This window comes from Eriocheir sinensis, chromosome 31 (assembly GCF_024679095.1).
Source record: "Eriocheir sinensis breed Jianghai 21 chromosome 31, ASM2467909v1, whole genome shotgun sequence".
Classification (NCBI taxonomy): domain Eukaryota; kingdom Metazoa; phylum Arthropoda; class Malacostraca; order Decapoda; family Varunidae; genus Eriocheir; species Eriocheir sinensis.
Genome location: NC_066539.1, coordinates 15,407,465 through 15,435,041, shown reverse-complemented (window position 1 = coordinate 15,435,041; position 27,577 = coordinate 15,407,465). Strand labels below are relative to the sequence as shown.

The 27,577-nt window shown below is 41.1% G+C and overlaps 4 protein-coding genes across 11 annotated transcripts in view; 2 read left to right on the top strand and 2 right to left on the bottom strand.

The window, feature by feature from the left end:
- LOC127005950 (ral guanine nucleotide dissociation stimulator-like) overlaps positions 1 to 1,263 on the top strand; it is a 62,207-nt gene extending 60,944 nt beyond the window's left edge. For all 8 annotated transcript variants that reach the window (XM_050875402.1, XM_050875395.1, XM_050875398.1 and 5 more), the window contains one exon: positions 33 to 1,263. In XM_050875402.1, the coding sequence (XP_050731359.1) occupies positions 33 to 193 (161 nt within the window). In that variant the 3' untranslated portion in view covers positions 194 to 1,263. The remainder of the gene's footprint in view (positions 1 to 32) is intronic.
- Positions 1,264 to 2,485: 1,222 nt separating this feature from the next.
- LOC127005948 (protein disulfide-isomerase TMX3-like) lies at positions 2,486 to 17,130 on the top strand. Its single transcript, XM_050875392.1, has 13 exons — positions 2,486 to 2,563; positions 4,753 to 4,841; positions 4,985 to 5,145; positions 5,467 to 5,653; positions 6,142 to 6,219; positions 6,577 to 6,643; positions 7,029 to 7,156; positions 7,606 to 7,676; positions 8,185 to 8,208; positions 11,359 to 11,412; positions 11,742 to 11,934; positions 13,013 to 13,199; positions 14,066 to 17,130. The coding sequence occupies exons 1-13, from the start codon at positions 2,530 to 2,532 to the stop codon at positions 14,089 to 14,091; spliced, it is 1,299 nt and encodes a 432-aa protein (XP_050731349.1). The 5' UTR covers positions 2,486 to 2,529; the 3' UTR covers positions 14,092 to 17,130.
- Positions 16,380 to 22,629, bottom strand: LOC127005949 (28S ribosomal protein S17, mitochondrial-like). Its single transcript, XM_050875394.1, has 5 exons — positions 22,420 to 22,629; positions 19,563 to 19,639; positions 17,878 to 17,994; positions 17,119 to 17,239; positions 16,380 to 16,505 (listed from the first exon to the last, which is right to left on the bottom strand). Exons 1-5 carry the CDS (start codon positions 22,534 to 22,536, stop codon positions 16,437 to 16,439), a joined length of 501 nt encoding a protein of 166 aa, XP_050731351.1. The 5' UTR covers positions 22,537 to 22,629; the 3' UTR covers positions 16,380 to 16,436.
- A 1,001-nt stretch (positions 22,630 to 23,630) lies between these two features.
- Positions 23,631 to 27,561, bottom strand: LOC127006024 (cyclin-dependent kinase 20-like). Its single transcript, XM_050875501.1, has 6 exons — positions 26,949 to 27,561; positions 26,464 to 26,652; positions 25,818 to 25,928; positions 25,132 to 25,257; positions 24,195 to 24,422; positions 23,631 to 23,999 (listed from the first exon to the last, which is right to left on the bottom strand). The coding sequence occupies exons 1-6, from the start codon at positions 27,132 to 27,134 to the stop codon at positions 23,829 to 23,831; spliced, it is 1,011 nt and encodes a 336-aa protein (XP_050731458.1). The 5' UTR covers positions 27,135 to 27,561; the 3' UTR covers positions 23,631 to 23,828.
- Between the last annotated feature and the right edge of the window lie 16 nt (positions 27,562 to 27,577).

Genomic DNA, 27,577 nt, shown 5'->3' with positions numbered 1-27,577 from the left:
CTTTGCTAAACATCAACTTTATCCTTCCTCAGAGATGCTGCTTCCTGCTTCAGCAAATGTGTATTATGCCATCAACACACAACACGACCTCAACTTTGTGCTGCGGCGGCGGCGGCACGGCGATGAATCAACCATCATCAGAAGAAATCCCGCCAAGGATCACAAAGTTCGGAAGAAGCTCCTAGTGACCTAGTGAGGCAAACTGTGGACCTCACAGGTGTCTGCCTGGTGGTCTCTGTGACTTATCCAAACTAGATGAGTTCCTTTTTGTAATTCATCTAGATTTTGCTGTTTACTTGCAAGGCAACTAAAATGTGTGACCATTCAGTGTGGTAGACCGTGGCTTTAAAGCAATGAACAGGATAAAAGTGGCTTAGCTGAAGAACGTTTTGATACATTCGTGCTGACTCAAATCTGAACATTGTGCACCGACTTCAGCTACGTATCACTCCTTGTGCTGTGAATTCATGTTGACTCATCCTGTGACTTCTCAAGATCCCATTGTTTGGCACCCAAGCGTCCATGGTTGTAATGCAGTGAGATCGCACCGTGAAGGTATTGCTGTAGTGTACACGTGTAGCTCCTGTGAAGGCTGTCTCACATACACAATACTCAAACATCTATGTTACTCAGCTTTAAGTCTAGGAACTTGTGAAGGATTTCTTGGTTCTATCCTAGCTGTCCAGTACTCTTCCTCGCAAAGTCTCCTCTCACGTGGACCCTAATTTCTTGTATAGAATTAGCCACGCAGCTAACTCCATACAGCCCCACGTGTTGCCTCCTCCCATGCATCTCCCACTACCTTCAGTTGCGAGTGGGAGTATTGTGCACCATCACCCTTTCCCCATCATCCTGCACTCTTTTAGATCAGTAGAGTTAGCAAGTGTCCATTACGCTCCACAATCACCGCTTAACCACCACCCCCCCTCCCACCAGCATCTTCCTCACCTCACACATCTTCACCCAGGCTGCTGGTGCCCCTCACCCCTAACAGTCATGCACCCCCTCATGCCCCTTCCCTGCACCCCATTCCCTTGGTGTAGGTCCTCCAAGGTATTTTAAAGTAACTTGTTTCATGTTAAATTTTGTGTTTGAGAAGTAGTGTAAATCCTCTATCATCCTTTGTAAGCTGGAAGATATTATAATGCAGAGTACAGGTTTATTTAATGGAGTTCAAATTATAAGTTTATTGAGATGTAAATAGTGTTAAGCTCTTGTATACATGTACATTGTTACCTTTGTAAATAAAGTCTACAATTTTTACTTTCTGACAGCACTGTCTTGTTTATTAATAGCCTGTAGACCATAACAGTGATTTTTTTATTGGGATTGAATACACAGTTCTCTTTTACCACAGATAACTTAGAAGGGTTAACTGGAATTGACTTTGTGAAAAGCTGGAGAATATCCTAAATGATCCGAGTTTTCACACAATGGCAGAGTTTGTGGAACACAGTGGAGGGGAGACTGAAGAGATGAGGTTTCATCAACATTTACTATTAAACTTTCTTGACATGAATTTGCTGGGAACTTGCATGGCAGTCGATGCTCAGCTCACCCAGCGGGTCACTTTCGGTAAAGGCAAAGTTGAGCGCACATGTCACGCTGCCCGTGGCATCGGTGATCATCTGTCTTTTTGGACCTTGGGTCTGTACAGGCCCCCGGGACACAGTGACGTACAGGTTACCAGGGGTTCCCTGCCCCTACCCCTTAGCGGTCATTTTGAAAGGGAAGATAAGGTGAGCTGAGCGCCGACTCTCAGGCTGGGTTCGAACCCGGGCCCGCGGATTCGTAGCCAGATGTGCTAATCCCTGCACCTTGGAGGCGATATAGATATATATATCTATATATATATATATATATATCTATATATATATATATATATATATATATATATACACACACACACACACACACACACACTGGCAGCGGGTCGGGAGGGTGCTTGATGGCGATTGCGAGCCCAGCTCGTGATCATACCGTGGGTGAATTACATACACATATACATACATACATACATACATACATAGGTAAAGGTAAAGTTGGGGGCATACGCTGTAGCAGCGCGTGACCTCGGTGCTCATCTCCGTAACATTGGCCTCCTTGAGCCTGTGGTGGGAGGGAGCGGCCGGGACACAGGGTCAGTGTGACATCCGGGTTACCACAGTTTACCTTCCCCAGGTTTCCCCAGGTACCCATTTATCGACCCTCCAGAGAGGGAGGATGAACAGCTGGGTGAGCTGCACGCCGACTGCCCGGGCCGGGATTCGAACCCGGGGCCGCGCGGAGTAGAAGCCAGGCACGCTGGCCACTAGACCACGCAGGCGTAATACATACATAGACTATACATACATACTTACATACGTATCTGTATAGATGACTTGTATCATACATATATTTCTTCGTAAAAGTTATGACGTTAATAAAATATAAGTCAGCCATCGATCCGTCCCGTGGGCGGGACGGGCCTTGGCCGCGGCCGTCCCGGCGTGGCGTCGTCGTCTGTCGGCAGCAGCAGAAGACAACAACATGGAGGTGCTGCGCTTCCTCGCCGCGCTCTCCAGTGAGTAATTTCTCGGCCCCTGACGCGGCGGCCTCTTTGTGAGCACACAACATGCGGGAGGCCTTAAGGCGCGGGTGTGGCGCCCTGCAGCACCCGCTGGGGGGCAGAAGCGGCACAAAGGGGCTTGCGAGGGATTACCTGTCAGGGAGGGAGGATCGATGGGCGGCGTGACACACAGGTGACACTGCAGCCCCTGGGCGGCGGCGGGGGTTATTTAATGATCTAACAGACTGTTCGTGCTCCAGGCGTGGGGACGAGCAGGAAACGAAATCACTGGTTAACCTCAAATACACAGGAATAGCTGTCACGGCGCACGGATTGTTGGCACACCAGGAATGCACTTCCTCCCCCCCCACCCTACCCAGGCTCAAGGCCAGTGGTGCGGAGATGAGCACGGCGGCCACGCGCATCTCATAGCGTATTCTCCCATCTCTACCTTTACCGTACAGGAATGCAACGAGTGAGCAAGTGGATCATGTATACTATTATGGTGAATGTCTGGACTGGTGCCGTGTTGAGGTGGTCGGGAAGCTGATAATAAAGTAGATATTCAGTAGCTTTCAGGCCATAATTAGGTAATCATGCATATGTTTAGAACAATACTGACCATACGAGGAAATGAGAACACAGAAATTGAAGGGTGAAACATTCATTACTTGAATCATGGCAGTTTCAGCCTGTCTTTGCGTCTGCTTTTGGATATTATATAGGACGATTGAGTGTACCGCCATACACTTATTAGTTACATGTTTTCCCTAAATCTTGCGTCAATGTGCAGTGCTGTGTTTCCTCATGTCTGGAAAATTAGTTTTGTTTTGGTTGATTAATATAATGGGTGGTTGACCCCCCATATGAGGCTCAGGTTTCATTTGGTTAGATTAAAATAAATACGGTGTTGAGGGGGCCTCCTAAGTTAGGTTACAATTGCTAGGTATAATTAATTTCAATAAGTGCTTGCGATTTTGCTGCTACACCTTGAGCAAGTGTATAGCGGTGGTGAGCCGCTTTTATTGGGTCCTTTTATTTTAGCCAGCTAGACAGCTGCACAGGCGCTGCCCAGGCCTCCAGTATTTTTACCATACTATTTTATCCTGGATGGCAGATGTGCTGATATCTTCACTTACTTATCTGAAGTTAGGACTGATAACTAAGCTAACTGTATGTTATCTACGCATTGTTTAGGTTGGGTAAAGTTGACATATAAATGATCATATTATCAGTTTTCTTCTCTTCCCTTCAACTTCAGGTTCTTAATCTTGTTCAAATCTCTGTTAGAAATGTGACTACCCATGGGATGCTATTATTCATGTATTTACATATGAGTTAGGATGGTAATACTTTACTTGGAAGGATATTTCCTTAGATTTATTTTTAGGAATTGAGTGAGAGGGCCGTGCTTGAGCAGTGTAACCGCTGTAATAAAGTATGTACCTGAGAAAGTTATAATGTAGACAACAGCTAAAAAAAAAAAAAAAAAAAAAAAAAAAAACTAGGGTGTAGAGAGTACTTCAGTTTGTGGTTTTATTATTGAACATCTCATTCCAGATGTTTGAAATTATTTTTGGCAGTAATTTGTATTCTGGCTCTACCTATTGCACTGTGGTTGATGATAATAATAATGATAATAATAGGTAGTAATAATAATACATAATAATGTTATTATTAATAGTAATGTGTCATATTTATGGAGAAGCCCTACCATGTAATACACTGGACAAAGATACTTTGAGAAGCCTTAGAGGTACAGTACTAAGAGAAGGGCAGTTATGGAATGTAGGGGGATGAAAATGTACATAAAAGGAAAAAAAAAGTAATGAAATCCCCCTGAGCTAGATAGCTAAGATCATGTAGCTTGTTGTTGGGTTACAAAACAGTGCTGCCTCTCTCATCAAGTATCCCCAGTGAGCTGTGATTGAACTTACAACCTCTCGGTCATCAGCCAAGCACCAAACCCACTGAACCATCCGACCCCTGTGTAGACAAGAAGGATAGGTAATTCAAATATTATCTCCATCGATCTGCCATCTTTAGAGAGCAAATAAAAATAAGTATAAATCCATTGATGATGCAGATGAGTTACTACTGTACACTTTTCGTCTCTCATCACATCATTCTGTTATGGGAAGGAAGTCATATAGATAATGTAGCTTCAGACATGATTTATTGTTTTTTTATTAACTTCTTTGCAGTCCTGCAGTGTGGCACAGCGGTGACCAAGGTGCTGGAGCTGAGCGACAGGTTTTTGGAGCTCCGGGGAGAGTCGACATGGCTGGTCATGGTTGGTTGAGGAACTTGTCTGATATCTTCATTAATTAGGGAGTTGGTTGTTGGCATGGGTTACTTGTGGATCTTATAATGTACACATTCATGTATTCACACACACATTATGCAGGTAGTAAGACCAAGAATGACATTTTTCAGTTTTATGCTCCATGGTGCGGCCATTGCAAAAAGCTGGAGCCTATCTGGAACCACGTGGCTCATGCTCTGTATGGCACCGAGATCCGTGTTGGCCGAGTGGACTGCACTCGCTTCACTGCTGTGGCCACCAATTGCCAGAAGGGTTTCCCCACCATCATGTAGTGAGTCTTGCTGCCCATGTTGAGTGTGTGTATGTACCAAGTTGTGCCTGATATATATATATATATATATATATATATATATATATATATATATATATATATATATATATATATATATATATATATATATATATATATATATATATATATATATATATGATCAAGTTCCTTGTCATCATTAGCATTATGGATTGTTCATTTTGTCATTCTGAACCATCTAGCATGATTATATTCAAATAATACAGCTTTGTTTATAAGTGTGCATAAATAATTATGTAAAACGTATAGAAATTGTGAATCTGCTATTTTTTTCTGTTACAGCATTCAAGGGGACAGACGTCATACATTCCGGGGGGACCGCACCAATGAAGACATTGTAGGATTTGCAGTAAGAATGGCAGCACCGCCTGTTCAGCACCTGGCTAGTCAACATGATCTGATAGGCCTCACTGAGCGACCTGGCCACCTCTTCTTCCTCTATGCTGGCATCCAGGAGGGGCCTTTGTGGGTTAGTTTGAATTTTACTTTGGAAATTGTAACCTCATTGCCCCTCACTCTCATAGCTAGTTTGGGAGAGGTGTTTGTCGATGGTGCTAGGTACCCTACTCTCATAAATTTCATTCAGAACGAAAGTTACAAAGCCACAGAATTTGATCTGCAGTTGCCTGTCAGAGACCTGGTAGGAAGAAAATTTGGCTGATGAAGTAACATATGTTCATATTCCACCAAATACTTACTATTTTTACTGATGTCAAAGGGTTGAAAATAACTCATGAATCACCCATAAGATTGACTGTGACTTAAGACAAACACAGAGATAGCATGAGCAAAGTGTGCAAGAAAAGTTTTTTTTGTCTTTTAGAACCATTTCAAGACTACCTGCACAATACAATGGCAAGAGAGCTCCCACTTACCGATATTTCCCTTTTATATTGAATTGATAGCATTTTAGTCAAAAGGTAATAATATATTCAAGATTTTTTCCTCCACTTCCAGGACTTGTACAAAGAATATGCAGAAAACATGCGAGCCTTCCATTACTTTTACAGCATTGGGGCTGATTGTATGGTCGAGGTAAGAAGGGGGTGACTTTTCCTGTTTGATTGTATGGCTGAGGTAAGAAGAGGGTGACTTTTCCTGTTTAATTGTATGGCTGAGGTAAGAAGGGGGTGACTTTTCCTGCTTGATTGTATGGCTGAGGTAAGAAGGGGGGTGACTTTTCCTGTTTGATTGTATGGCTGAGGTAAGAAGGGGGTGACTTTTCCTGTTTGATTGTATGGCTGAGGTAAGAAGGGGGTGACTTTTCCTGTTTTATTGTATGGCTGAGGTAAGAAGGGAGGTGACTTTTCCTGTTTGATTGTTGGGTATTCACACTGTATGTATAATTTTTGAGACATGGTGGTGCTTAAAAATAGCTTTCTCATATTTCAGAATTTTAAGCTTGAATCCAATCCAGCAGTGATGGTCTTTAAGGATAACAAGCACTTCTATTATCCAAGTAAGAATTTTACTTTGTGTCTGTTCACTGTTTCTCTCCATGACCTTTTTAAGTCAACAAATACTGTAATTGATATGCAGGATGGAAGGGAATTCAGATTATTTTTTATTATTTTTTTTATTTTTTTCATTTTCAAGTAATCAGGAAATTGTTATCAGTTAGGTTATATTGCCTCAGCAGCTCATATCAAGTATTTATTATATATAGGTTCTTCAAAATTAAAGGAAATCTATCTAGAAGCTGTCCTGAAGTGAAGTTTGGTGACATAATAAGTATATAAAGATGCATTTCAAATGGAAGTGTTTCAGTATTGTAAAAATGTGACCACCAAACAGGCTGCATGATATTGATGGGTTAGGTGTGTAACTGCAGTTATTTTGAACAGTGCCAGAAGACTGGGAGGTAGCAGAGAACCACAGTGTGATAAATGAAACCCTGGGAGAGTGGCTCAACCATGAACGATTCCTAACCTACACCAAGATTACCCATGGTATCCTTCCTCAACTCTGGAAGGTTTGTGCTCCACCCACCTCATAGTTTTTTTTATCATTGTATTAAATGACAAATTGGAAACCTAATGCATGATGGGCTAGGATGCAAAACTGTCATTGATTTGGACTGAGTGTTAGCACTAAAAAGACATACAAAAGGATGAACTTTATTTTGTAAGCACACTTCTCGGATACACTGATTCACTAATTGCTGGAAGGTTAGTACATTTGAATAGAAATTAGAAAACATGTCATGATATTATTTTATGGACATATTTATTATTTATGGCAGCGGTGCCTAGGGTTTTCAACAATCCAATGCCCTGTTTCCCTCTTGGAATTAGCATTTCACTTACCTTGCTGGCTGCCAGCAGTCCCTTGGTGGGTGGACAAAAAAGGGCTGTGAGCAAAGCGGGTCTTCATTTTTCATTGGGAAGATAGATACATATACTCTTGTACTCTCATCCTTAGATTAAGAAGTACCTGGCGATCACAGTGGTCAAGGAGAACAAGATTGGCAGCATCACCACGGATGAAGACACGTGAGTTTGTCTCGTTATCACGCTTCCTAAAGCTTCCCTCAGCCTATATATATTTCACGGCAGTCTCACCCACCTCCCTCCTTCTCTTCCCTTCTTCACAACAATCATAACCTTACTCCTTGCTAAATCGTAATTCCTAAAATATTAAAATAAACATATAAAACATTTGATTCTGTTTGAAGTATTTGTTTTTTTTTCTGTTCACTTGCTCGTGGCTCTGCTGATGAGTGGTTATTGTTTTAGGGTTTTATTTAATTACTCTTTGGTTATAGCTTTTATTTCTTGGTTTACGAATAGTAGCACAAGAGTGTCACAGTTGAGTTCATGATGTTTTTAGGTGTGTTAAGATAATGTTGCTAGAATTCATATGGAGTCAGTGCATTACGTTTTATTTATTTTCTTGTGTATGCGAGAAGTGGTAAGAAGGGATGGAGATAAAACTAATTAAATGTGGTGTTGAATTTGTGTGAGGCCAGGTGTTAATTGTGGTGTCCCCCTCCCATGCCAGCCAGGACTATGTTGATGGCTACAAGTAAGTGTCCTTCACCCACTCCCACCCCCAGACATGTCATACACACACACACACACAGTCATTGGCAGATGGGTCATAGTTTTTTTTTTTTTTTTTTTTACTCAGGTGTGGTGACGGACACCTGCCAGGTCATGAGGCCACAGGTGTATGCATGACCCCCCACACAGGTGTTGCCCATACTTGTATGTCACCCTGGTACAGAGAAAGAGTATGACCCAGGTGTTGCATTGTCCTTTTTTGTGTGTGTTGTTTCGGCACACATACACACACACACACACTGAAAATTGGAAAAAAAAAAAAAAACATTCCTTCATCCCTCCCAGTAGCAAAATTACGTAGATTCTTGCAGTCGGTTAGTTGAATTTACTTTCCCTTCTAAATAGAGTATTTTAATTTGCATGTTTGTCTGTTGTCTTTCTGTCTGTAATGGGAGATTATATATAAGTGTAATCCTTAAAGCTCAAGATAAAGATGGAAATTGAAACCTGACCAGTGTGACAAAGACCAGCTAATGTCATCTGTTAAACATCATCAGCATCAGCTCATCCCTCACCACTTCTGTATGTAATGTAGTTTCTTGTGCTTAGCAGTGTTGGTAACTTCTGATCATGATGAGATGCTTTGTTTATTTCAATTAAAAGCATACAAAGAAAAATTTATGGATAGTATGTTAGTAAAACTTTGGCTTAGGCACATATCTGTTAACCTGGTAGCTGCGGGGATCATGTTTCTTAAAGGCCCCTCTAAGCGAGAAAAAGGAGAAAAAAAATCATCATTCACGCAAACCATTTCATAATAAACATTAACGCATTTGTTATCAGTTTATGCATCATCTATTATTTTTTTTTTTTTTTTTTTTTTTTTTTTATCATGGCAAAAATTTGGCCCGTCGCTGGTACACGGTAAAGCCACAAATTTGGCCCATCGCTGCTACCGGGTTAACTCACAGTGCTAATTATTGTTCATGTTTTTGATTTACCCAACTCTCAAGATTGTAAATGGGGTACCACAGTGCACTCTCATGTTTATTCCATTCCATTAAAATTATAATTTAATTCAGCTTCATTTAACTGTGAGATAATTTGTCTGATGTAGTCAGTCATTTTCTTATTCATTCCATCCCATCCTTTACCATTGGCCCAAAAGAGAAAGTTTCTTATTATAATTTCAACACATTCTAAATCAAGTTTGATAGAAAATTGTACTGTTTGACTCCCATAGAATATTAAAGCTGTATGGTAAAAATTTACAGACGCAAGTAGATGTCCCAGACAGTGCTCTGATGTCATGTGGTCATGCAGGTGAGGTACTTACCCCCCACCCACCTGTCTGCTCATCCACTTAACATTTTTGCACTCTTCCCTTAAAAATATAAAAGGGGAAAAAAGAAATCAAGGAAAGAGCATCCTATAAGTTCCGTATGTTTTGGTGTATAAGACACACCTTGGTATGTGATGCAGCCAACTTATCCAGGCTAATTTTAATGATTTTTTTTATTCATATAGTTTTATTTTATGCAGTTTCTGTGAGGTTACCTTATTAACAGAGAAAAGTAATTGTGACTGTAGACAGGAAACCTGTATCAAGAGAGCAGGAGGCAGGGATCCAGACTGACTTGGGGAATCTGAGGAGTTCTGAATCAGAGGTGGTAATGGTCCCCAAGATTTAGTTCTGCACATCTACCTGGATCATTGGTCTGCCGCTCCTCTTCAGCTGATATAAGTAAACAAAGATGGATTTTGACACTGACATGAAAAATAACTGCTACACACACCACACCACTATTACACTTTACAACACTACTTTGCTGCTACACACACCCTTACACCATTGTTTTGCTGCTACAGGCACCAGTACACCACTCCCACATCATTGAAAACACCACTATCCCACACAGTATGCTACTACATACACCATCACACCCTACCAATACCTTGCTGCTAGTTAGGTGGTGGAGTGGTGGTGCACTACAGTGTATTAGGGGTGTAGTGCAGTGTGTGTAGTAAAGTATTAATCTGTGTCAGCCTTGGAACCCATCTTTGTTTATTATTGGAAGCAGCTGCGCCATTTGTCTCTGGCTTACAAGCACTGGCAACCTAGAGCAGGCTGTGCACCACCTTCTGGCCCATAAAGCTTACGGCACCATTTTTATGCACTTCAGAGCATCTCTGAGCATAAAGTTGCAGCTCATTTTCCAAAGTGAAGATGCCCTTTGCCACACTACAGCCTGATGAGTCAGGCAAGGAGTTTACTTAGGGTTCTGACAACCTGGAGGGTAGGAAAAAAAAAAAAAAATGGTGTATAAGATGCAGGAGGCTTTTGAGACTCCATTTCATATATATAAAAAAAGTGCATCTTACACACTAAAAAATATGGTATTTATTTAACTTTTTAAGTCACAGACCTATCTTCTTTCTCTATGGGAAAGAAGTACACTGACCAAGACCGAGACAAAGAAGTATTAACACTGAGTGGTTTGAATGTATTCATGTCTTGTTTTTTTCTGGAAGCGTAACCATCCTCTCTCTTTGTGGCATTCCTCTTCTGGTACAAAGCAGCTTTTTCACCATCTTGGTTTACATGTACTTGTGAGCTACTGTTATGTAGATAGGCCTCACAATTTAAGCTGTAAAAGAATTTTAATATACTAAAACTAATACTCTTTACTACCATACTGAATCATTATTTATCAATATATATATATATATATATATATATATATATATATATATATATATATATATATATATATATATATATATATATATATATATATATATATATATATATATATATATATATATTACCCATCTCTTATTATTTTTATGCCTGCTTCTTAGTGTCCACAGTGGGGTGGCCATGTCTAAAGACCCTTTCAGTTTTCCTGTCCATGCATGAGAAGAAATTTCTGAACAACATGAATAATTTATTTATTAACACTGAATTCAGGTGTTATTTCATATTTAGATATTTTTGTCGAGAAGTAGCCATTACCTGTAGAGACAACCTGGTCTTTATTTATAAGGGACCAGTATATTAATTATGGGCATGTAGTAATGAACATATTTTTGTTTATTATCAAAATATAATCAGCTTCAATACCCATCAGAAGATGGTACGGTGTGTGGGTGACAATGTCTGTTTTGACAGGTTCCGAGATATGGTGGAAGAAGTGATCGTCAATAACCGTGACAAATACCACAAGTAAGTTTTCAGGGTCTGCAGGTTGAATGAAGGCATGTGAAATGGTCAACTATTTCTGTCCTGTCAGGAGTGAAATCAGACCCATCTCTTCTTTCCATTGCTATTTGACATTAACCTATAAAGTTAATCTATACTCATTCAAGTAGAATATGTTATATCTATATTGTACTGTATTCTGAAATTATATCAGTAGAGTAACTATATATGGCATATCTATTTTGTAAATTATCATTAGTGTGTTACTCAAAAAAGTCCATATATCAGCTTTCTATAGGTTATAGGAGTATCTGAGTAATTTAAACTTATTGAAAATGTGTGTGTGTGAGCAGATATTTCCAGTTTGGGTGGACTGGGACTCCAGACTTGGCCAACAGCATTGCCATGGAGAGGCTGCCTCTGCCATCTCTCTTAGTGGTGAATGCCACCACCATGCAGCACCATCTGCCTGAAGATCCACCCCACCACCTTACTCCACAGGCCATCCAGATATTTCTTGACTCCATAATCGCCACCTCAGCTCCGGTCAGTATTTAACTCAACACTTTTGTGAATCTATTTCTTCAGCATTACAAACTTCATTGTAATTCTTTACCTTCATTCTCTATGAGATTTTGTTATCCTGTTGTGACTGTGTAACTTTTCTCCTTTTCTGTTGAATGTCACAATGTTAGGCAGCATTGCATTTGAGAGGCACTGCCAGTATTAAGCAAAGAACAGTGCAGCCACTACTAGTACTGAGGCTGTGGAGGGGCAGGTGGAATGTGCGCAGCCAATAAAATGTTTCTTTTAGCATTTTCATGACAAAGTTTCTCTCAGAAAGAAGCCTAAACCAACGGAGGGTATTCTGGGAACATTAAATTGCTCAATAAGAATTAATGTTGAAATATTATTTTCTTTAAAAATTATATTTGTTTATACATGTTTATTTACAATATTTAGCTTGATTGTTTTTAGTTAAGGCATTGAAATTTAATCTAATTTTGTTTCAATATTTGTTTGTTTTCATTATAGTTATCCCATTTGATTACTTGTACAGTAAAACCTTAATTTGGCATAAATTTGGTGAAGGCTTTACTGCATTATTGAATTGCTGATGTATGGTGCTTCTCCCCCTCCTCATCAGAAAACACTTACCATGTTTGCATACAAGAGTAAGTTGTAATCCAAGCATAGGGAGAACCTTTGCATAGAATATAGACCTATTTGGGGGACTCATTATGATTTCTATTCATAAGTGAGTAAACATTATGCAAACTTTGAAGGGGTTGAAAACCCCTTATTCTTTGTGGTGTGTGAGTTAATCCCCTCACACCAAGAACTGGTGGTATAGATCATTGTCACCTCTGAAAGTGTTGGAAGTTTAAGATGACTGATGATGAGGGTTAACCATAACTGCGGCTGGTTTCTTCAGTCAAAGAATTATTTTTTTTCATTCTAATTTGAATTTTTGCATTTTTCATCATTAGAATAATTAGATTATCAATTGACTCTTGAAGTTCCTTTAGGAGAAATAAGGAAATTTTTTAAGGGCAATAATTTTAACAACATTCTCAGCATATTCCTGTCCTCACCATTAATCACACTCCATTATGGTTCCAAGGCTTATGGGGGAGACTCGTGGCCAGTGAGAGTCTACCGGATGTACTACAATGCACGTACATCCCTTGAGGACATGTGGCAGGGGAACCCAGTATTGACGGCAGTGCTCTTTGGCCTTCCACTTGGCTTCCTCTCTCTCATCTGCTACTCCATCTGGTGTTCAGATATCTTGGATGCTGATGAGGATGGTAAGCTGTTGATTCTTTTACTTTATACACTTTCTCTGGTGTGTATGTGTACCTTTTTGTTCGCTTACATGACTTAGATGGTTAATGATGGTATTTATTCACTTACTTTTTGCTGAAATTTTTATGTTTATATATGAAAAGCTAGAAGGAGAATGAGTGATTGGGCAAGCAAGCTAGCAAATGTGTGTGCGAGTACTTACTTGGTTGTGATATACAGGGAATGAGCTGTGCTCGTGGGGTCCTGTCTCTGAATCTCAGTCATTTAAACATATCTCCAAAATCAGTATATGAATTAGACAACTTCTTTGTTCAGGCTTTTCCACTGATCTATGCATCTATTAGGAGAGCTAAGAAAGTGCCACTGAAAACAGTGAGTGCAAAATCATGGCTTCAGAAGAGAGGCTATCCATTCTCTGATTCACTGTGCTAACGGTAGCATTGTTGTCATCAGAGTTTGGGCACGAGCAAAGAGCAGCACACCTCCCCATACACACTTAAACTAGGCTTGTGCAGTGCTGGAACTGCACCCCAAGCTAGGTAGTTAAAACCATATAGCCCTGCTAGGGCTACCTCTCTCACCAAGAAGCCACAGTGAGCCAGGATTGAACTCCCAGCCTGTCAATCACAAGCTGAACAATATACCCACGGATCCACCCAGCCTCCATTTTACAGTATTATCAGAATTTATAAAAATTCTCAAAATAAACCACTAACATAGAGAGTTGTAGGAAACTAAGCCACATAAAGTGATAGGTTTTGTACCTTGGCTTTATCTAGGGCTGCAAAATAATTTGTTTAGCTGTAAAAATATCACACTACCATAATCAACAATGATTGTAATCACTAGAATGTCACTTTGTTTACAGAAGAGCATCATGAGAAGAAGGAATGATGGACCTGCAGGAAAATCAGGATTTCACTGTGGTACAGGAAGCCTGCTGGCTGTAGGTATCTGGCTGAAAGGAATGTAAGCAAGCAAGCATGGTTTGGGTGTTACTGGTTGAAAGTGTAAATGGGGGAAGTGCAATTGTTAAAAGCAAGTGAGTTGTGTGCAGCACATGTTTGTCAGTGGATATGTTAGATGAGGGATATTTTCATCACAAATTAATAAGATGTTAGGTGTACCATATCCTCCCTAATTGTGAATGATTTAAATTACTAACTATTTATTGTAGTATAAAGATTCTCATTTTATTGTTTACATGACAAGTATGTATGGTGTTATATATACAGATTGGGATCACTACACATAACAAGTATTACAGTAATTTGAGGTGTATGAATCCTTGTGGTATGGGAAGAAGCCACATAGCTGGTTACAGTAACTAACTCTATATGTTAACTATTCCCTCACCTCATGATCACCATGATCATAATTATCCCCTAGCAGTAGATAGCGAGTGCTTAAGTTTATGTCTGAAGATTCATCATTCATCTTCACACTAATCACTCCATGTCAAAGAGCTTGTATTTTTTGCTGTTATTAAGATAAAGAAAAATATATAAACTGGATGGAAGTAATGCTTAATAGTTAAAACAAATGTATCCCACATCTGTGCAACCAAAGAGAAAAGTAGTATTTGCTTCACTGTATATAATTTCTTGTAATTGAGTGAATGTGCATGAATGTATGTAAGCATGACAAGCTGTCACTAACACATGGGAAAAAATGTATGACAATTTCACCCTCTCTATTTTAAAACCATACTTCTTATTACTTTGTTAGCAAGTGCCAACAAATCATGAGAAGCAGATAAGCACACTACAACTTTGCCAACAATCATTTACACATCAAATGGAATGGAAACATATAACCACGATATTTCTGTATTCATGAGCATTTTTCCATTATATATGAAAAATTTTTGTGGCAAATAAGTGAGGATTTTAAATTATCTGAAGAGGAAGTTCTGGAAAGCTAGGGTCTCACAGCTAGAACAAATTATTTTAAATCACCAAAAGCTGGAATAGAACGAGTTTCTAAAGCTTGTAATGCCAATGAGACATTTATCTCATCAGGTGTTGATTATGGAACTTAGATAAAATAAGGTACTTTTCTTATGTTTACCAGTATTCTAGATTAATAGCATACTTTATGTAATGTTGATATTTAGTATTTTTTCCCCAATTTATGGCTTTCATTCCCATGCACTCCCTATTAAATGTGACATCATCCTGTGGTGTGCTGGCTTTTCTTCACTTTACAGAGGATATATTAAAATGAAAGAATGTGTGCATGTACTGGTATGTATTTTCCTGTTGTATCATAAAGTATAGTACCTCTTTGTGTTGTTGGGGCCATGTAATGTATATTGAGAAATAACCATAATTTGCAAAATGCAACTCATGGTTTTGTGCACAGTAAAAGTCCTATGTATTGTGTTCGGCTGCTTCCTGCCAAAGCTGCTCAGTCAAGTTTACTTTTGTGCCATCATGTCTGAGCTGGGACACTTTCACTTATTTAGTTTGTGTCATTGATGGGACTCAGCAGTTGATTGTTCAATTCCTAATCAGTTTCTTATAGCATCATGCTATCTCAATTATTTACTTAAGGGGTGTGAGAATAATTTGAGAAGTGGTGCTATGTTCCCCATAGTGGTTTTCCACTGACCGGTACCATGTGTAATAACTGATACAAGGATCTACTTTGTATGTGCAAATATATTCCAAGGAATAAATGAGTAGGTAATTTATGACTTTTCAGTGAACAGTATATGAAGCAGAAGTAACCTTAATTGTGGATATCAAAACAGTAAGTAACTAAACGTATGTCCAAGCAATAATTTGGCAATGTATATTCTCACATTTTTCTTTGACTAGATATCCGAGCTCTTTTGTAGCTAAGAGTTTGTGGCACCTTTGAAAAAGATAAACATGCATGCTTATCATGGAGGAATGGGAAAGTAGCACCTGTGGTTGGCAGTGACTGAATGATTGATTACCGGGAAAGTAGCACCTGTGGTTGGCAGTGACTGGATGATTGATTACCATTACCACTAGACTTGATTTCATAGTATTGCTGTTCAATTGGAAATATAGCATTGTTATTTTTACAACATAATGAATATTGCAACACTGGTTTTTGTTGGGCTAACTGAAATGTTTAAGAAGGATTTGTTGTTGTCTAATCCTGTATACATATAGATTTGCATGATGAGGATCTCCATTAAAATAAAGCAGAATTATTGCTAAATTTACTATACAAATTACATTTCTTTATAATAAAAAGAGCACCACCTAACTTGCAGCAGGATCATTATGTAGTGGGTGGCCTGGCTCAAACTCGTGCCACTTCTGGTAGCCAACCTGGGAAAAAAAAAGTACTCATTTTTATCTATGGTACTGATGGCCATCAATAAGTATTGCAGAACCCAAGAAGTTATTTCAATCCTTCACAGCTGACAATTTTAAAACAAACATGACTGCAGTCATCCATCACTTGGCAAAAAAAAAAAAAAAAAAAAAATGGATGATGATAAACAGAAGCTCAATGCTATCAACCCTTCAACAACAGCCATCATCTATTTAATCAAATCCTGTCTGCATGGCATACTGACTCATGTTGGCATCTCACACCCTCTAGCGTGACTGTTACACAACATATCATTCTTTGGATTTCACCAACGCTCAGCAAGCTAAAACAAGTGTCATCTACATTATGAATAAACAAGAAAACATAGCAGCTTTATTTTACATTGCTTCAAGAACACTATGAAAACTGGTTGTCGTTTAAGGGTTAATATTGTACTATGAGAAGCTGTAAGTCACTAATACCAATAAGCTAGAAGGAAATGTAAGTCACAATGTATGAATGCTTTAGCAGAGTGGTAAGTTTTTCAAAGAGCTTTAAAAACATGATTTATATTGTAATGAAATGTGTGTCCTGATAAATACAGTAATATGAAGGAAATAAACTCACCTTGTGTGTGAAGTCTGTTTTGCCTTCCTGCCAACCTCTGTCTGGTGCTTCTGCGTACTTGAAGCCACCACTCCCGTCCTCCGCCACACCAAACATTTCATTCCGTTGCTCCACGTGGTCCCTGAATATATAAGGCAACGTTAAAATCTGACAAACTAGATGATCTGAGTAAATAATCACGTATCAATCAAAGTTCTTGTTACCACAGAATGAAACACAAAAAAATTTACTCTGAACAGGCATCATGTTCATCTTATCACAGCTAAATCTGTTGTGGCACAGTAATACACATGCATAATTATTCTTAAACTGAATGCATTTGGAAGCAATATTATTTGAACTTTTTTACACTCTCCCTAAAACAAGTGTCAAATTAAGTATGGAAATCTTTCATTTTGGTGGCTAAACTATTGTATCCATTCAGGGATTCCGTGTCCCTGCCCACAGCTAGCAGTTAGCCCTGAATGGGATTGGTTGGCAAGGGGTCTGCAACCTCTACCTGAAAAACAATAACCTAGACAAGAATTATATAATAGGAGAGTCCAGAGTCAAGGCTCTTTCTGCAACCCTGACCCAGTGCTGGTAGGGGGCACAACAGCTCCCTCAGTGTTCCTGCAGCAGCTCTTATGGGCAACCCTTTACTGGAAGCAGCAATAATACTTCAAGAAAACCTTCACCAACGGTAAGATGTAGCAGAAGTGACACTGGCCACACTCATATAACTCGGTGCCCTTTAAATGAACAGATGCTGATGCTTACCTATACTGCCCAACTACAACCTTCTTGCCAGTGATGGGATCCGTTATATCTCCAAACGCGTAAACCTTTTTGACCAATGAGTGAGTAATTAATACAGTAACTTTCTCTGGCATCTCCCTGTGGAAAAAAATGGACATGTTAATTGTATTCACCAGAGACCTTTGGATATGCAGAAATATGGAACTAAATAAGTCATCTTTGAAAAAAAAAGTTGTCAGAGTAAACAGATGACAGGACACCAAAAGCTGCAAATGATCACAACACATAAAAATGAGAGAAGATTACTGTAACCAAATCAAGTCTGGTTCATGATAAATAATGATAATAATAAACAGGACAAGTAAACGAACGAGATTAACTGAGATACATATACGCTTAAATAATTGACAGCTCAATTATATACATATGTGTGTGCACGGCGCACTTATGCACAATCTACACGAGCAGAAGGCCCAGCCACTCCCGCCGCAAAGATCCACATACATAGGCCGAGCTCTGTCTGACAAAGGTGATGATGGAGTTCCCAGATTGTTCCACTCTACTCCTCATACTGTACGCGGCATAGCGATGCAGCACAGCCAGATAGTTCATCCCATGCCCGGTGAAGGCCAGGAATGAGCTAGTCCATCTAGGAAGCCCTAGAAACAGCTTGAGGATGTCATTATGACAAACCCTCAGACAGATCATGGAGGCAGCCCTATACAGCAACCACAACGAGTTGCAGTAGAGAGAGTAGCAGTGGCTCCTGAATAACTCCAACTTCACCTCCGTGCTGCAGAAGGAGAATTTCCTCAGCAGCATGTTGCCAATGACTGTGAGCTTGGTGGTCTGCTTCTTGATGTCATCATCATCGGTCCTTTCCCCGTTGATGGCATGGCCCAGGTATGTGAATCTACCACCAAATGTAAGGGCACTCCCACTTAGCCAACCTGATGTCTGGTAGTCCACCCTGAAGTGTGAAGTGTGGTTTTATACCAACTGCTGGTGCTTTATCACTGACTGGACAGCAACAACCAAGAAAATTATATATGACAGCACCAATGTTGCAGTGTTAGATGTTCAATAACTATTCCAAAATACAAAAATCACATCAGCTTTAGATAATTTGATTTATCCTTAAAAAGAAAACTATATTTAACACTTAATAAAAACAAAACATTTACATTTTTCTTTACCCTATAAGTAAACTATTATGCAGTGATAAGTGTACTATGGTAGGTTGGAAAGGGTGTGTAGATACCAGGTATGTATTACAAAAAATTATCAAGTTACCCCTACAATGTGCCATTTTCACGATCTAAGTAGGTGCTATACGCCGCCATTTGTAACTGCATCCAAACTTTACTGAAGAGTCCTATCTCCTGTATATAGTCTCCTTGGCAGTAATCCTTCGTCATGAATTTATGGCACCGGCAAATACACTAGCACACTAGACAATGCCTTGAAGGGTTGCCTCCAATTTTACCTCATGTCTGCACAAAGTCCCAGACCATTAATTAATTTCAATTAATTTCCATTGCATAACTAGAGAGCAGTCCCAACTGGTAATAAAATAAACTTTGCTAAGTTTACCACTGGGAGAAATTAGGAATAATGTTCATATAAGTTTAAAAAATACATACATGAACTTTAAAACTAGTAATTTATCATGTGTCTATAGTACTGATGATGAAAATATTACTCACTTGATCAACACAATGTCACCAGTCTTACACACTCCTTCTGGGTCATGTGCAAAATAATTTGTGTGCTTTCGAAAATACTGCAAAGAGAAAATAATAAGATTAGTAATATTTATCATAAATATTATTGGACTGAGCAGATATAACATCATTCTATCATCACTGTTTGGTAAGTACTTCGGAGGTACACACACACACACAAATGCACGCACAGAATGGATTTTTTCCCCCCTTTTATCTGAGCCTTGTTAACCCTTATACTCCTCGAGGCAAAAAAGTGGCCCAACCGGCAGACTCCATAAGGCCAGAATTGTGGCTCAGTTCAATTCTCCAAGTCATCACCGAGCCTGATGTTTGTTTTGGTCCTAGTCTACGTGTCGTGCATCCACTCCTGCTATTGGCTCATCACGTCCACCAGTTGATGCAGCCAACCAATCACAGGATAGCTTATAATTAAGCGATAAAGACAGTAGTGTGGGCGCCATATTTTACGCGGCTGTCCGTGCGTTCATGGAATCCTTTGTATTTTATCATATTTTGGAGATTTAGAGTTGAAATAACTTATAATTATACATCTCTACAGATACACGAGTGTTTCAGGGATAATATTTATAGATACTGAAGACATGACAATACTGCACTGTTTTGTTTCATACAAGACATACTGTTTACTGTTTCATGTTATTGGCCCGAGCTAATGATTTATTTTACATTTTTTTGTGTGTTTCTCCATTATCAGTTTTTACATTTCTATTCATGTCATCACAAAACAGAGATTCTAAGCTTTCACTTGGTATATAATTGTCTATGTTCTGTTTATTAAAGAATGCATTTTAACATAAGCAAAAAACATATGTGTGTCTGGGTCACTGCCTCCACTGTTAATCTACACATCCAGAATCAGTGTTTACATTTTTAACACAGAGCATAAAGGTTAAAAAGTTCTACAACTTAAAAGCTAAAGTCTGTTGTATGAATTTGATCATTGAATACCTCTACTGAAAACATCAATCAGATTATAAATATCTTAACCCTCTCGCGCACGATGACGCATTTCACATCATCAAAGGGTAAAAGGTCCTGGCGCACGATGACACGAAATGCGTCATAAAACTATAAAAAATTGATTAAAATTTAAGCTTTCGGTGAAAGTGCGTCAAATTTGGGAGCGTCATTTGTTGGGATAAGTTTCTTAATGGTAACATATGGCAACCTTTCTAAGGAGCATATGTAGTGCGGCGACTATGCCTGATGAACGAGCCTCCCATAACCCACTTAGCCAGTGGGGTACCTCTTTGGCTGACTCGATAAGGAGTGGCTCTCCCGTCACGCTGGTTGCGGGTTCAATCCCAGGCAGCCGGTGAATACCTTGATCTTGATTAATTTCTCGTGTGTTTCGATACACGCAGAGGACACGTTGGGAAATAGAGGAAATAGAAAAATGAAGCTCCTGAGGCATGACACATAGATGAGGAGCTTTCAGCGATTTTTATTTGTTGGCCTACTCTGACGGGAGAGAAAAAAAATAGTTTTCTCGGTGTAACTCGGGAACTAATAGGCGTATGAGATATTTCAGGATACAATAAGAATCCTCACTAAATTCCACTTCGAAACATATATTCGGCTAAAAAAGTTGGCCCACAAAATTTCAAGCTAGCGAGTGGGGAAGAGTTGGTACTTCGGATTTATTGTCTACAATACTCTATAGGGGGACTTGAAACAAGTTTGTATTGTTTATATATATATATGTATATATATATATATATATATATATATATATATATATATATATATATATATATATATATATATATATATATATATATATATATATATTTGTGCATGTTCTAGTACAAGTCTTTATAAAGCCATTGATACCAAATTTATTGGGGTCCGATATATCTGTAAAAGTAAAATACGTCTGGGAATGTAGAGTATCACAGCGGCAAAAAAAGTCTGGTCGAGGCTGAGAAATGTATGATGAGTGGAACATAAACTTATTGGAAACTTACGGTGCGCGAGAGGGTTAAGTCTTTTTTTCCCCAATTCACAACATGTTGAAAAAAAGTATTATCATTTAAAGAGGGTAGCCTACTAATTTTTAAACACTGACTGCTTATTTCTGGACAAAATATTATGATTTTTATTATGTAGATAGTAATTTTTTCCAGAAATCACTAAATGAATGACTTTTCAGTGCCTGAGGTGCACCTGCCGCTCCCCTGCTTCCAACAGTTAACACCGACCTGCGTAGTGGACCACCCCCGCCACCACCCTGTCCAGTCTTACACTGCATATTTTCGCCGGCCCACACTGTCAAATAAACTTAACTAACCTAACGTAACCAACCTAACAGAGAGGCTTCGCCCCCCTCCTCCCCCGTGATGGATTTTTTCCCCCTCAACCCCCTTAATGGATTTTTTCACCCCCCTCACCCCCCTTAATGGATTTTTTCACCCCCCTCAACCCCCTTACTGGATTTTTTCACCCCCCTCAACCCCCTTAATGGATTTTTTCACCCCCCTCAACCCCCTTAATGGATTTTTTCACCCCCCTCAACCCCCTTAATGGATTTTTTCACCCCCCTCAACCCCCTTAATTGATATTTTTCACCCCCCTCAACCCCCTTAATGGATATTTTTTACCCCCCCTCAACCCCGTTAATGAATTTTTTCGCCCCCCTCAACCCCCTTAATAGATTTTTAAGAGGGAGCCTGGCCTGACAACACCTGACGCCTGGCAGGTGTCCACAGCCGTGCAGCCAGGGTGTGCCCGTAAGTATGACATTTCGGCAGATTCACTTTTTAGGGCTGATGTCGACTCCACCAATTCTACCTCCGTGCCGAGGGCGCTCACTCACCATGTTGAGATTATCGTCGAACTTTAGCCGCTTCACCCTCACTTTGGCGGCGTTGGGAGTCTTGTGGGCTATACACTGGCCGATGAGGAGGGCGCCGCGCTGGACTGAGGACGCCATGGTGGGAGGCGGTCAAGAAAATGTACGAAGATCTACAGCGCCAGGCCGGTGTGTTTACTGCGCTTGATCTTGATGTCACAGGCGGCTTAGATTTCTCGGTTTCTCCCCACATTCATATTCATAACAGCCTATCACATTAAGTGACATGGTATATGTCCCTTATGTCTGCTCCCTTGACTAAATCAAGGCCTTTATTTTTTTTAGCACTTGTCCCCTACCATTGTATCTTTTTAATTTCCTGGTGCTACTTACACATGTATCCTTAGTTGTATAATCACACTCTGTACTGCCTGGGGGTTGGGATGGCATGCTCCTCCCTTCTCCTTTGTTGTTTTACTTGCAACAATAAACTATCAATCAATCAATCCAGCTTCTTCTTCTTCTTCTTCTTCTTTTGACCTGTAACGCTTTGTATCGCTTCTTAAGTCCTCCTCCTCTCGTTCCTCCCTTCTTCTTCACACACCTTCCTTTTCAGTATTATGTTATTTCCTAACCTGAAATAAAGCCACTTATATTCACTTCCTATTAGCCCATTCCCACAGAGTTATTATACCTCTGTGGGTGTGAGCAGCGTTGCCAAATTATCGTATCCACCGTTGTATTTACCGTTTTTAGACACTTAATTATAAAAAAAGGCACTTATAATTAAACCTTTCAACGGTAACTATAAATAAATGTAGTTATTGGAGTGGAGGAGACAGTTTTGGGGTCAGAAATCGGAAAACATAAGAAGCTAAGTACGACAATCTGGTAAAGCAGGGTGTGAGCTAATTCCACAATCCAACACATTTTCGTAGGATTTGTAGTCATTTTCAGGGGTAGTTGAATGACCCCTGATGTTAGTTTGACCCTCCTGTCCTACGAATCTAAAGAACACTCATGGGAACCCGCTCTCCCCAGGAACTCTTTTCTTTTTTTTTTCTTTTTTTTTTTAACAGCCATTTTGATGTGCTACCAGCTATGTGTGGTCAGACCTTGGTGCTCATGTCCGTCATATTAACCCTTCAGCCATTACCCCGTGACACAGATTTTCCCAGGTATCTATAGCTTGACCAGGCCGAATGAGAGGATGACTTTCTGGGTGGGATGCTCGCTTAATGCTTCGAGCCTGGTATCGAACCCGTGCCCACTGATTCGTAGATAGACATGCAATCCACTGTGCCAGGTACCCATCGTCTATCCTAATGTATATGGCATCTGACATTAATTTCTTAGGTCAAAGACACGTGAATTGATATGGTTGGCAAGTCTTTAATGCCTTTCAGACCCCTCGCCAGCCCCTCCCCCAGCCCTCACATGGCGGGGTCGAGGTGGGCGTGCAGGGCGTGGGCCAGGGCGCTGAGGGGGAAGTTGGTGGTGTACTCCTGAGTTGCGGGCGGCGGCGGCTTCTCCAGGGGCGGCAGGGGCATCTGGGACCTCGGGCAGGGGGCGGGGGGCGTGAAGAAGTAGGGGTGTTGCAGCGCCTGGCAAGGGAAGGAAACGTAAAGGATGAGATGTGTGCTTCTAGACATTGCATCTTACCTGGTGCTCCATATCTCTGTCTTTTCTTTCATTTTCTCAATCCCACGGTTGTTTATTCTGATTGACTCAATTTACTGCAGTATAGGTCAGCCAGGGCAACAATATCACACCGGCACAGTACGCAGTAATGGCGGCACCTGGGCGGCAGGAATCCTCTTCTCCGACCAGTAAATGAGGAACTTCTTCACCAGGTCGAGGGCGTCCGGCGAGGCCTCGGGCAGCACCTGGCTGAGGGGCACGGGCTGGCACTCCGGGAAGGTGATCTTCCTGTAGTCTGGCAGCTGGGCCAGGCCGGGCCAGGTGGCCTCCGAGGGCGTGCCCAGCACCTGTAGCACCACACACAGCTGGTCGATGTCACTCTCGCCCTGCAATCACAGACAACAGGTACCTAATTACAACGTCTATGGGTGGCCTACCAGTATCGTCGAATTATTTGGCTACTTTGATCCTCGTTTCTTTGTTGTATTTCTATTTTAATTTACAAATAACATGATTCTCACAGTGAGCGTTATTCAGACACATAACTAGGGCTACCACAGCAACCCCCCCAGGAGGGTGGCTAAGGATTTGGGGGCCAACAGGGGAGCTTGACTTCTTGAGGGGCCCCCTCCAACACAAAGGTATTTTGAGGTGCCTCCTAGTCCTCTCTTAATATCTTTTTTGTTTGCTTGATTGCTATTAAATATAAATCCTGATATCCATTTTGGGTCCATGCACTCCACTAAGACCCCGAGACTATTTCTGGACATTCCCTTTAGTTTTTGTCCTACGTTTTCGTCTTAAACCTTGTTTCCGGGAAGATATTTCATGATAGCCATGGTCTGCCGGTGAAAAAAAAAAAACGTTATCTGATAGCAAAAATTTGTTCTCGTCCGATAAGGCTGCAATTAATGCATATAACCTACCTCCCACTTCTGAAACCACACGTGATATGATCGTGCATGGATGAATAGGAACTCAGGGTAGGGAGAGATCGTTATGTAGGCTACTCTTAGCAGTATTAATATTATTGTCGAGTGAGAGAGAGACGAGGCGAGATACCGGACGAGACGAGACGAGCCAATCAGCACTCACGGGGAAGAGCGGGCAGTTGTTGATCATCTCGGCGAAGATACAGCCCACTGCCCACAGGTCCACGCCCTCCCGGTACTGGCGCGCCCCGTACAGCAGCTCCGGCGCCCTGTACCACCGCGTCGCCACCTGAAGAACACCAAGGCACCTTAACATTAAACCTTCACCGGCGCACTCACCACCACCACCCACCCATTCAGTTTATATTTAAGTTATTTAGTTGTATAGTTTCTTTCTCACATTTCTTTCATTCTTTACAAACCAACATTCCCTTTTGTACTTCATTGGTCGTTCCAGAGCTGCCTAGTTATATGTGCCCCAAACTGCTCTCTCTACTCTCTTGCACTTCTCTCTAATGTAGTGATATACGTTTACCTTCTCTTCCCTTCCCCTTCGATATTTACTGACGTCGCTCAATCTGCTCGGGTTTGAGGTGGTGAAGCTACCCGGTTTTTCCTCTCTGGGATGGTATTCTCAAACGCTGTCGCCTCACATTAGCAACTTCCAAAGGTAGAAAAGGAGAGTAATAGAGTTTTCTGAAGTTTTCCCTAGGCTCGTGGTGCAGGAACAGTGTCAAACTATCACTAGGGTCATAAGAGTACGCATGTAAATACCCAGAAATCCTATGAAAGCCTTATCAAATATGTGAGCTTGACCCCTGTATCTTGCTCTAGTCCTTCCGTGCTTACCTGGTGGGAGTAGAGCCTCTTCCCCTGTCGCGAGAACACCCGACACAGCCCCAGGTCTGCTATCTTGAGCTGCCCCTTCTCACTGATCAGCAGGTTGGCGGGTTTCAGGTCCTGGCAGTAGAAGATGGAAGAAGCGGCGTAGAGGAAGGTTGAAGAGGAGAAGATGGCAAAAGAGGAAGAGAAGTAAAAGATGGGACAAGAGAAAGAGGAGTAGAAGATGGGAGAGGAGGAGGAGAAGTAAATAAAAAAAATGGGAGGAATAGAAAAGGGAAAAGAGTAAAAGGAAGAGAAGGAGAAAGAGGATCAGGAAGAGGAGGAGGAGAAGGAGGAGGAGGATTAGGAGGAGGAAAAAGAGGAAGAAGAAGGGATTTAAATTCATCAATGGCCTCTTTTGCTATTCGATGTCACACGGGGGCAATCAAATTTAAACCATGATCGAACTCCTGTCTTATATATATTCCTTGTAACTCTTTTATGTTGTATATTTTCCTAAGCACCAATAATAGAGAGATAGATAATAGAAAGACGAGGAGCACAAACCACACGCGAGATTGATAAGCTAGTTAGTCAGCAAGTGTTCGGCGCTCGGCAAACAGCATATGATCGGGGGTCCATCGCGGCGTTACAGGAATACACGCATACTCACTCTATGCATTATGTTGTGTTTGTGCAGGAAGGCGACGCCCGAGAGCAGCATGGTCATGTAGGTCTTGACGTGGGCGCGAGTGAGGGGCCTCGACGCGTCCCTCAGCATCTCGCCCAGGTCGCCCAGCATCAGTTCGAAGGCCAGCACGAAGCCCGCCCCGTCAGCAAACACCTCCAGCAGCCGCATCACCTGAGAGGGACGAACGGTACGGTGTGTGTTTGTGTCTGTGCCTGACTGTTCCTAGATGTTTGTCTTTTCGTGATATTTTCTGCGTGCACGATTCGCTATCTATGTTCTAATTTCTTTTTTTCTTTTGTTGAATGCCATCTGTTATTCCCTAAACCTCACCTTCTCTTCCTAAATGAAACACGGATTTGAGGCTACTGACGGTAATATGTATGCTATTCCCTTCTACTATCTCTAAACTGTGTGTGTGTGTGTGTGTGTGTGTGTGTGTGTGTGTGTGTGTGCAGACAGACACGTACATGCTGTGAGTTGATCTGCTGCAGCGCCTTGATCTCCCTGAGCGCCGTGGTGGGCATCCCGTGGTCCAGCCTCCGCAGCGGAACCTTCTTCAGCGCCACCAGCCGCCCCGTCAGGTTGTGTCGGGCCCGCACCACCACCCCGTGCGCGCCCTCGCCGATCCGCCCCACCACCGTGTACGCCTCCATCAAGGACTCTTACACAGGTACTATTCGTGCGCCTTGCTTCGGGTATGCCGCACATTCATTGGGTATGCGCACTATAGTGTATTTGGACACGGAAAATCACATTTTCACTATAGGGAAGCAAGTTTTTCGTTTTCTTATCATGATGCTGTACAGCCTAGGCGCTTCACCATATTAAATGTATTGTGTGTTGACATTTCCTTCCCTTTGTCACGAGCTATGTAGGCTTCAATAGTGTTAATGTGTGCTTGTGGCAGAAAGGGTGCGCGTCATGTGGCCGAGGCGGCGTCCTTTGCGTCAATATCACCGGATCACGGCTGCCTTCACCAAACTCACGGCGAAGCTCAGAAATGTAAAGATATTGTGTCCACAGTATGGTCACGTTTTGAGCCCAGAAAACATAACTGTGTATCTCAGCTGGCCGTGTTTGTTTTGCGTTACCATGA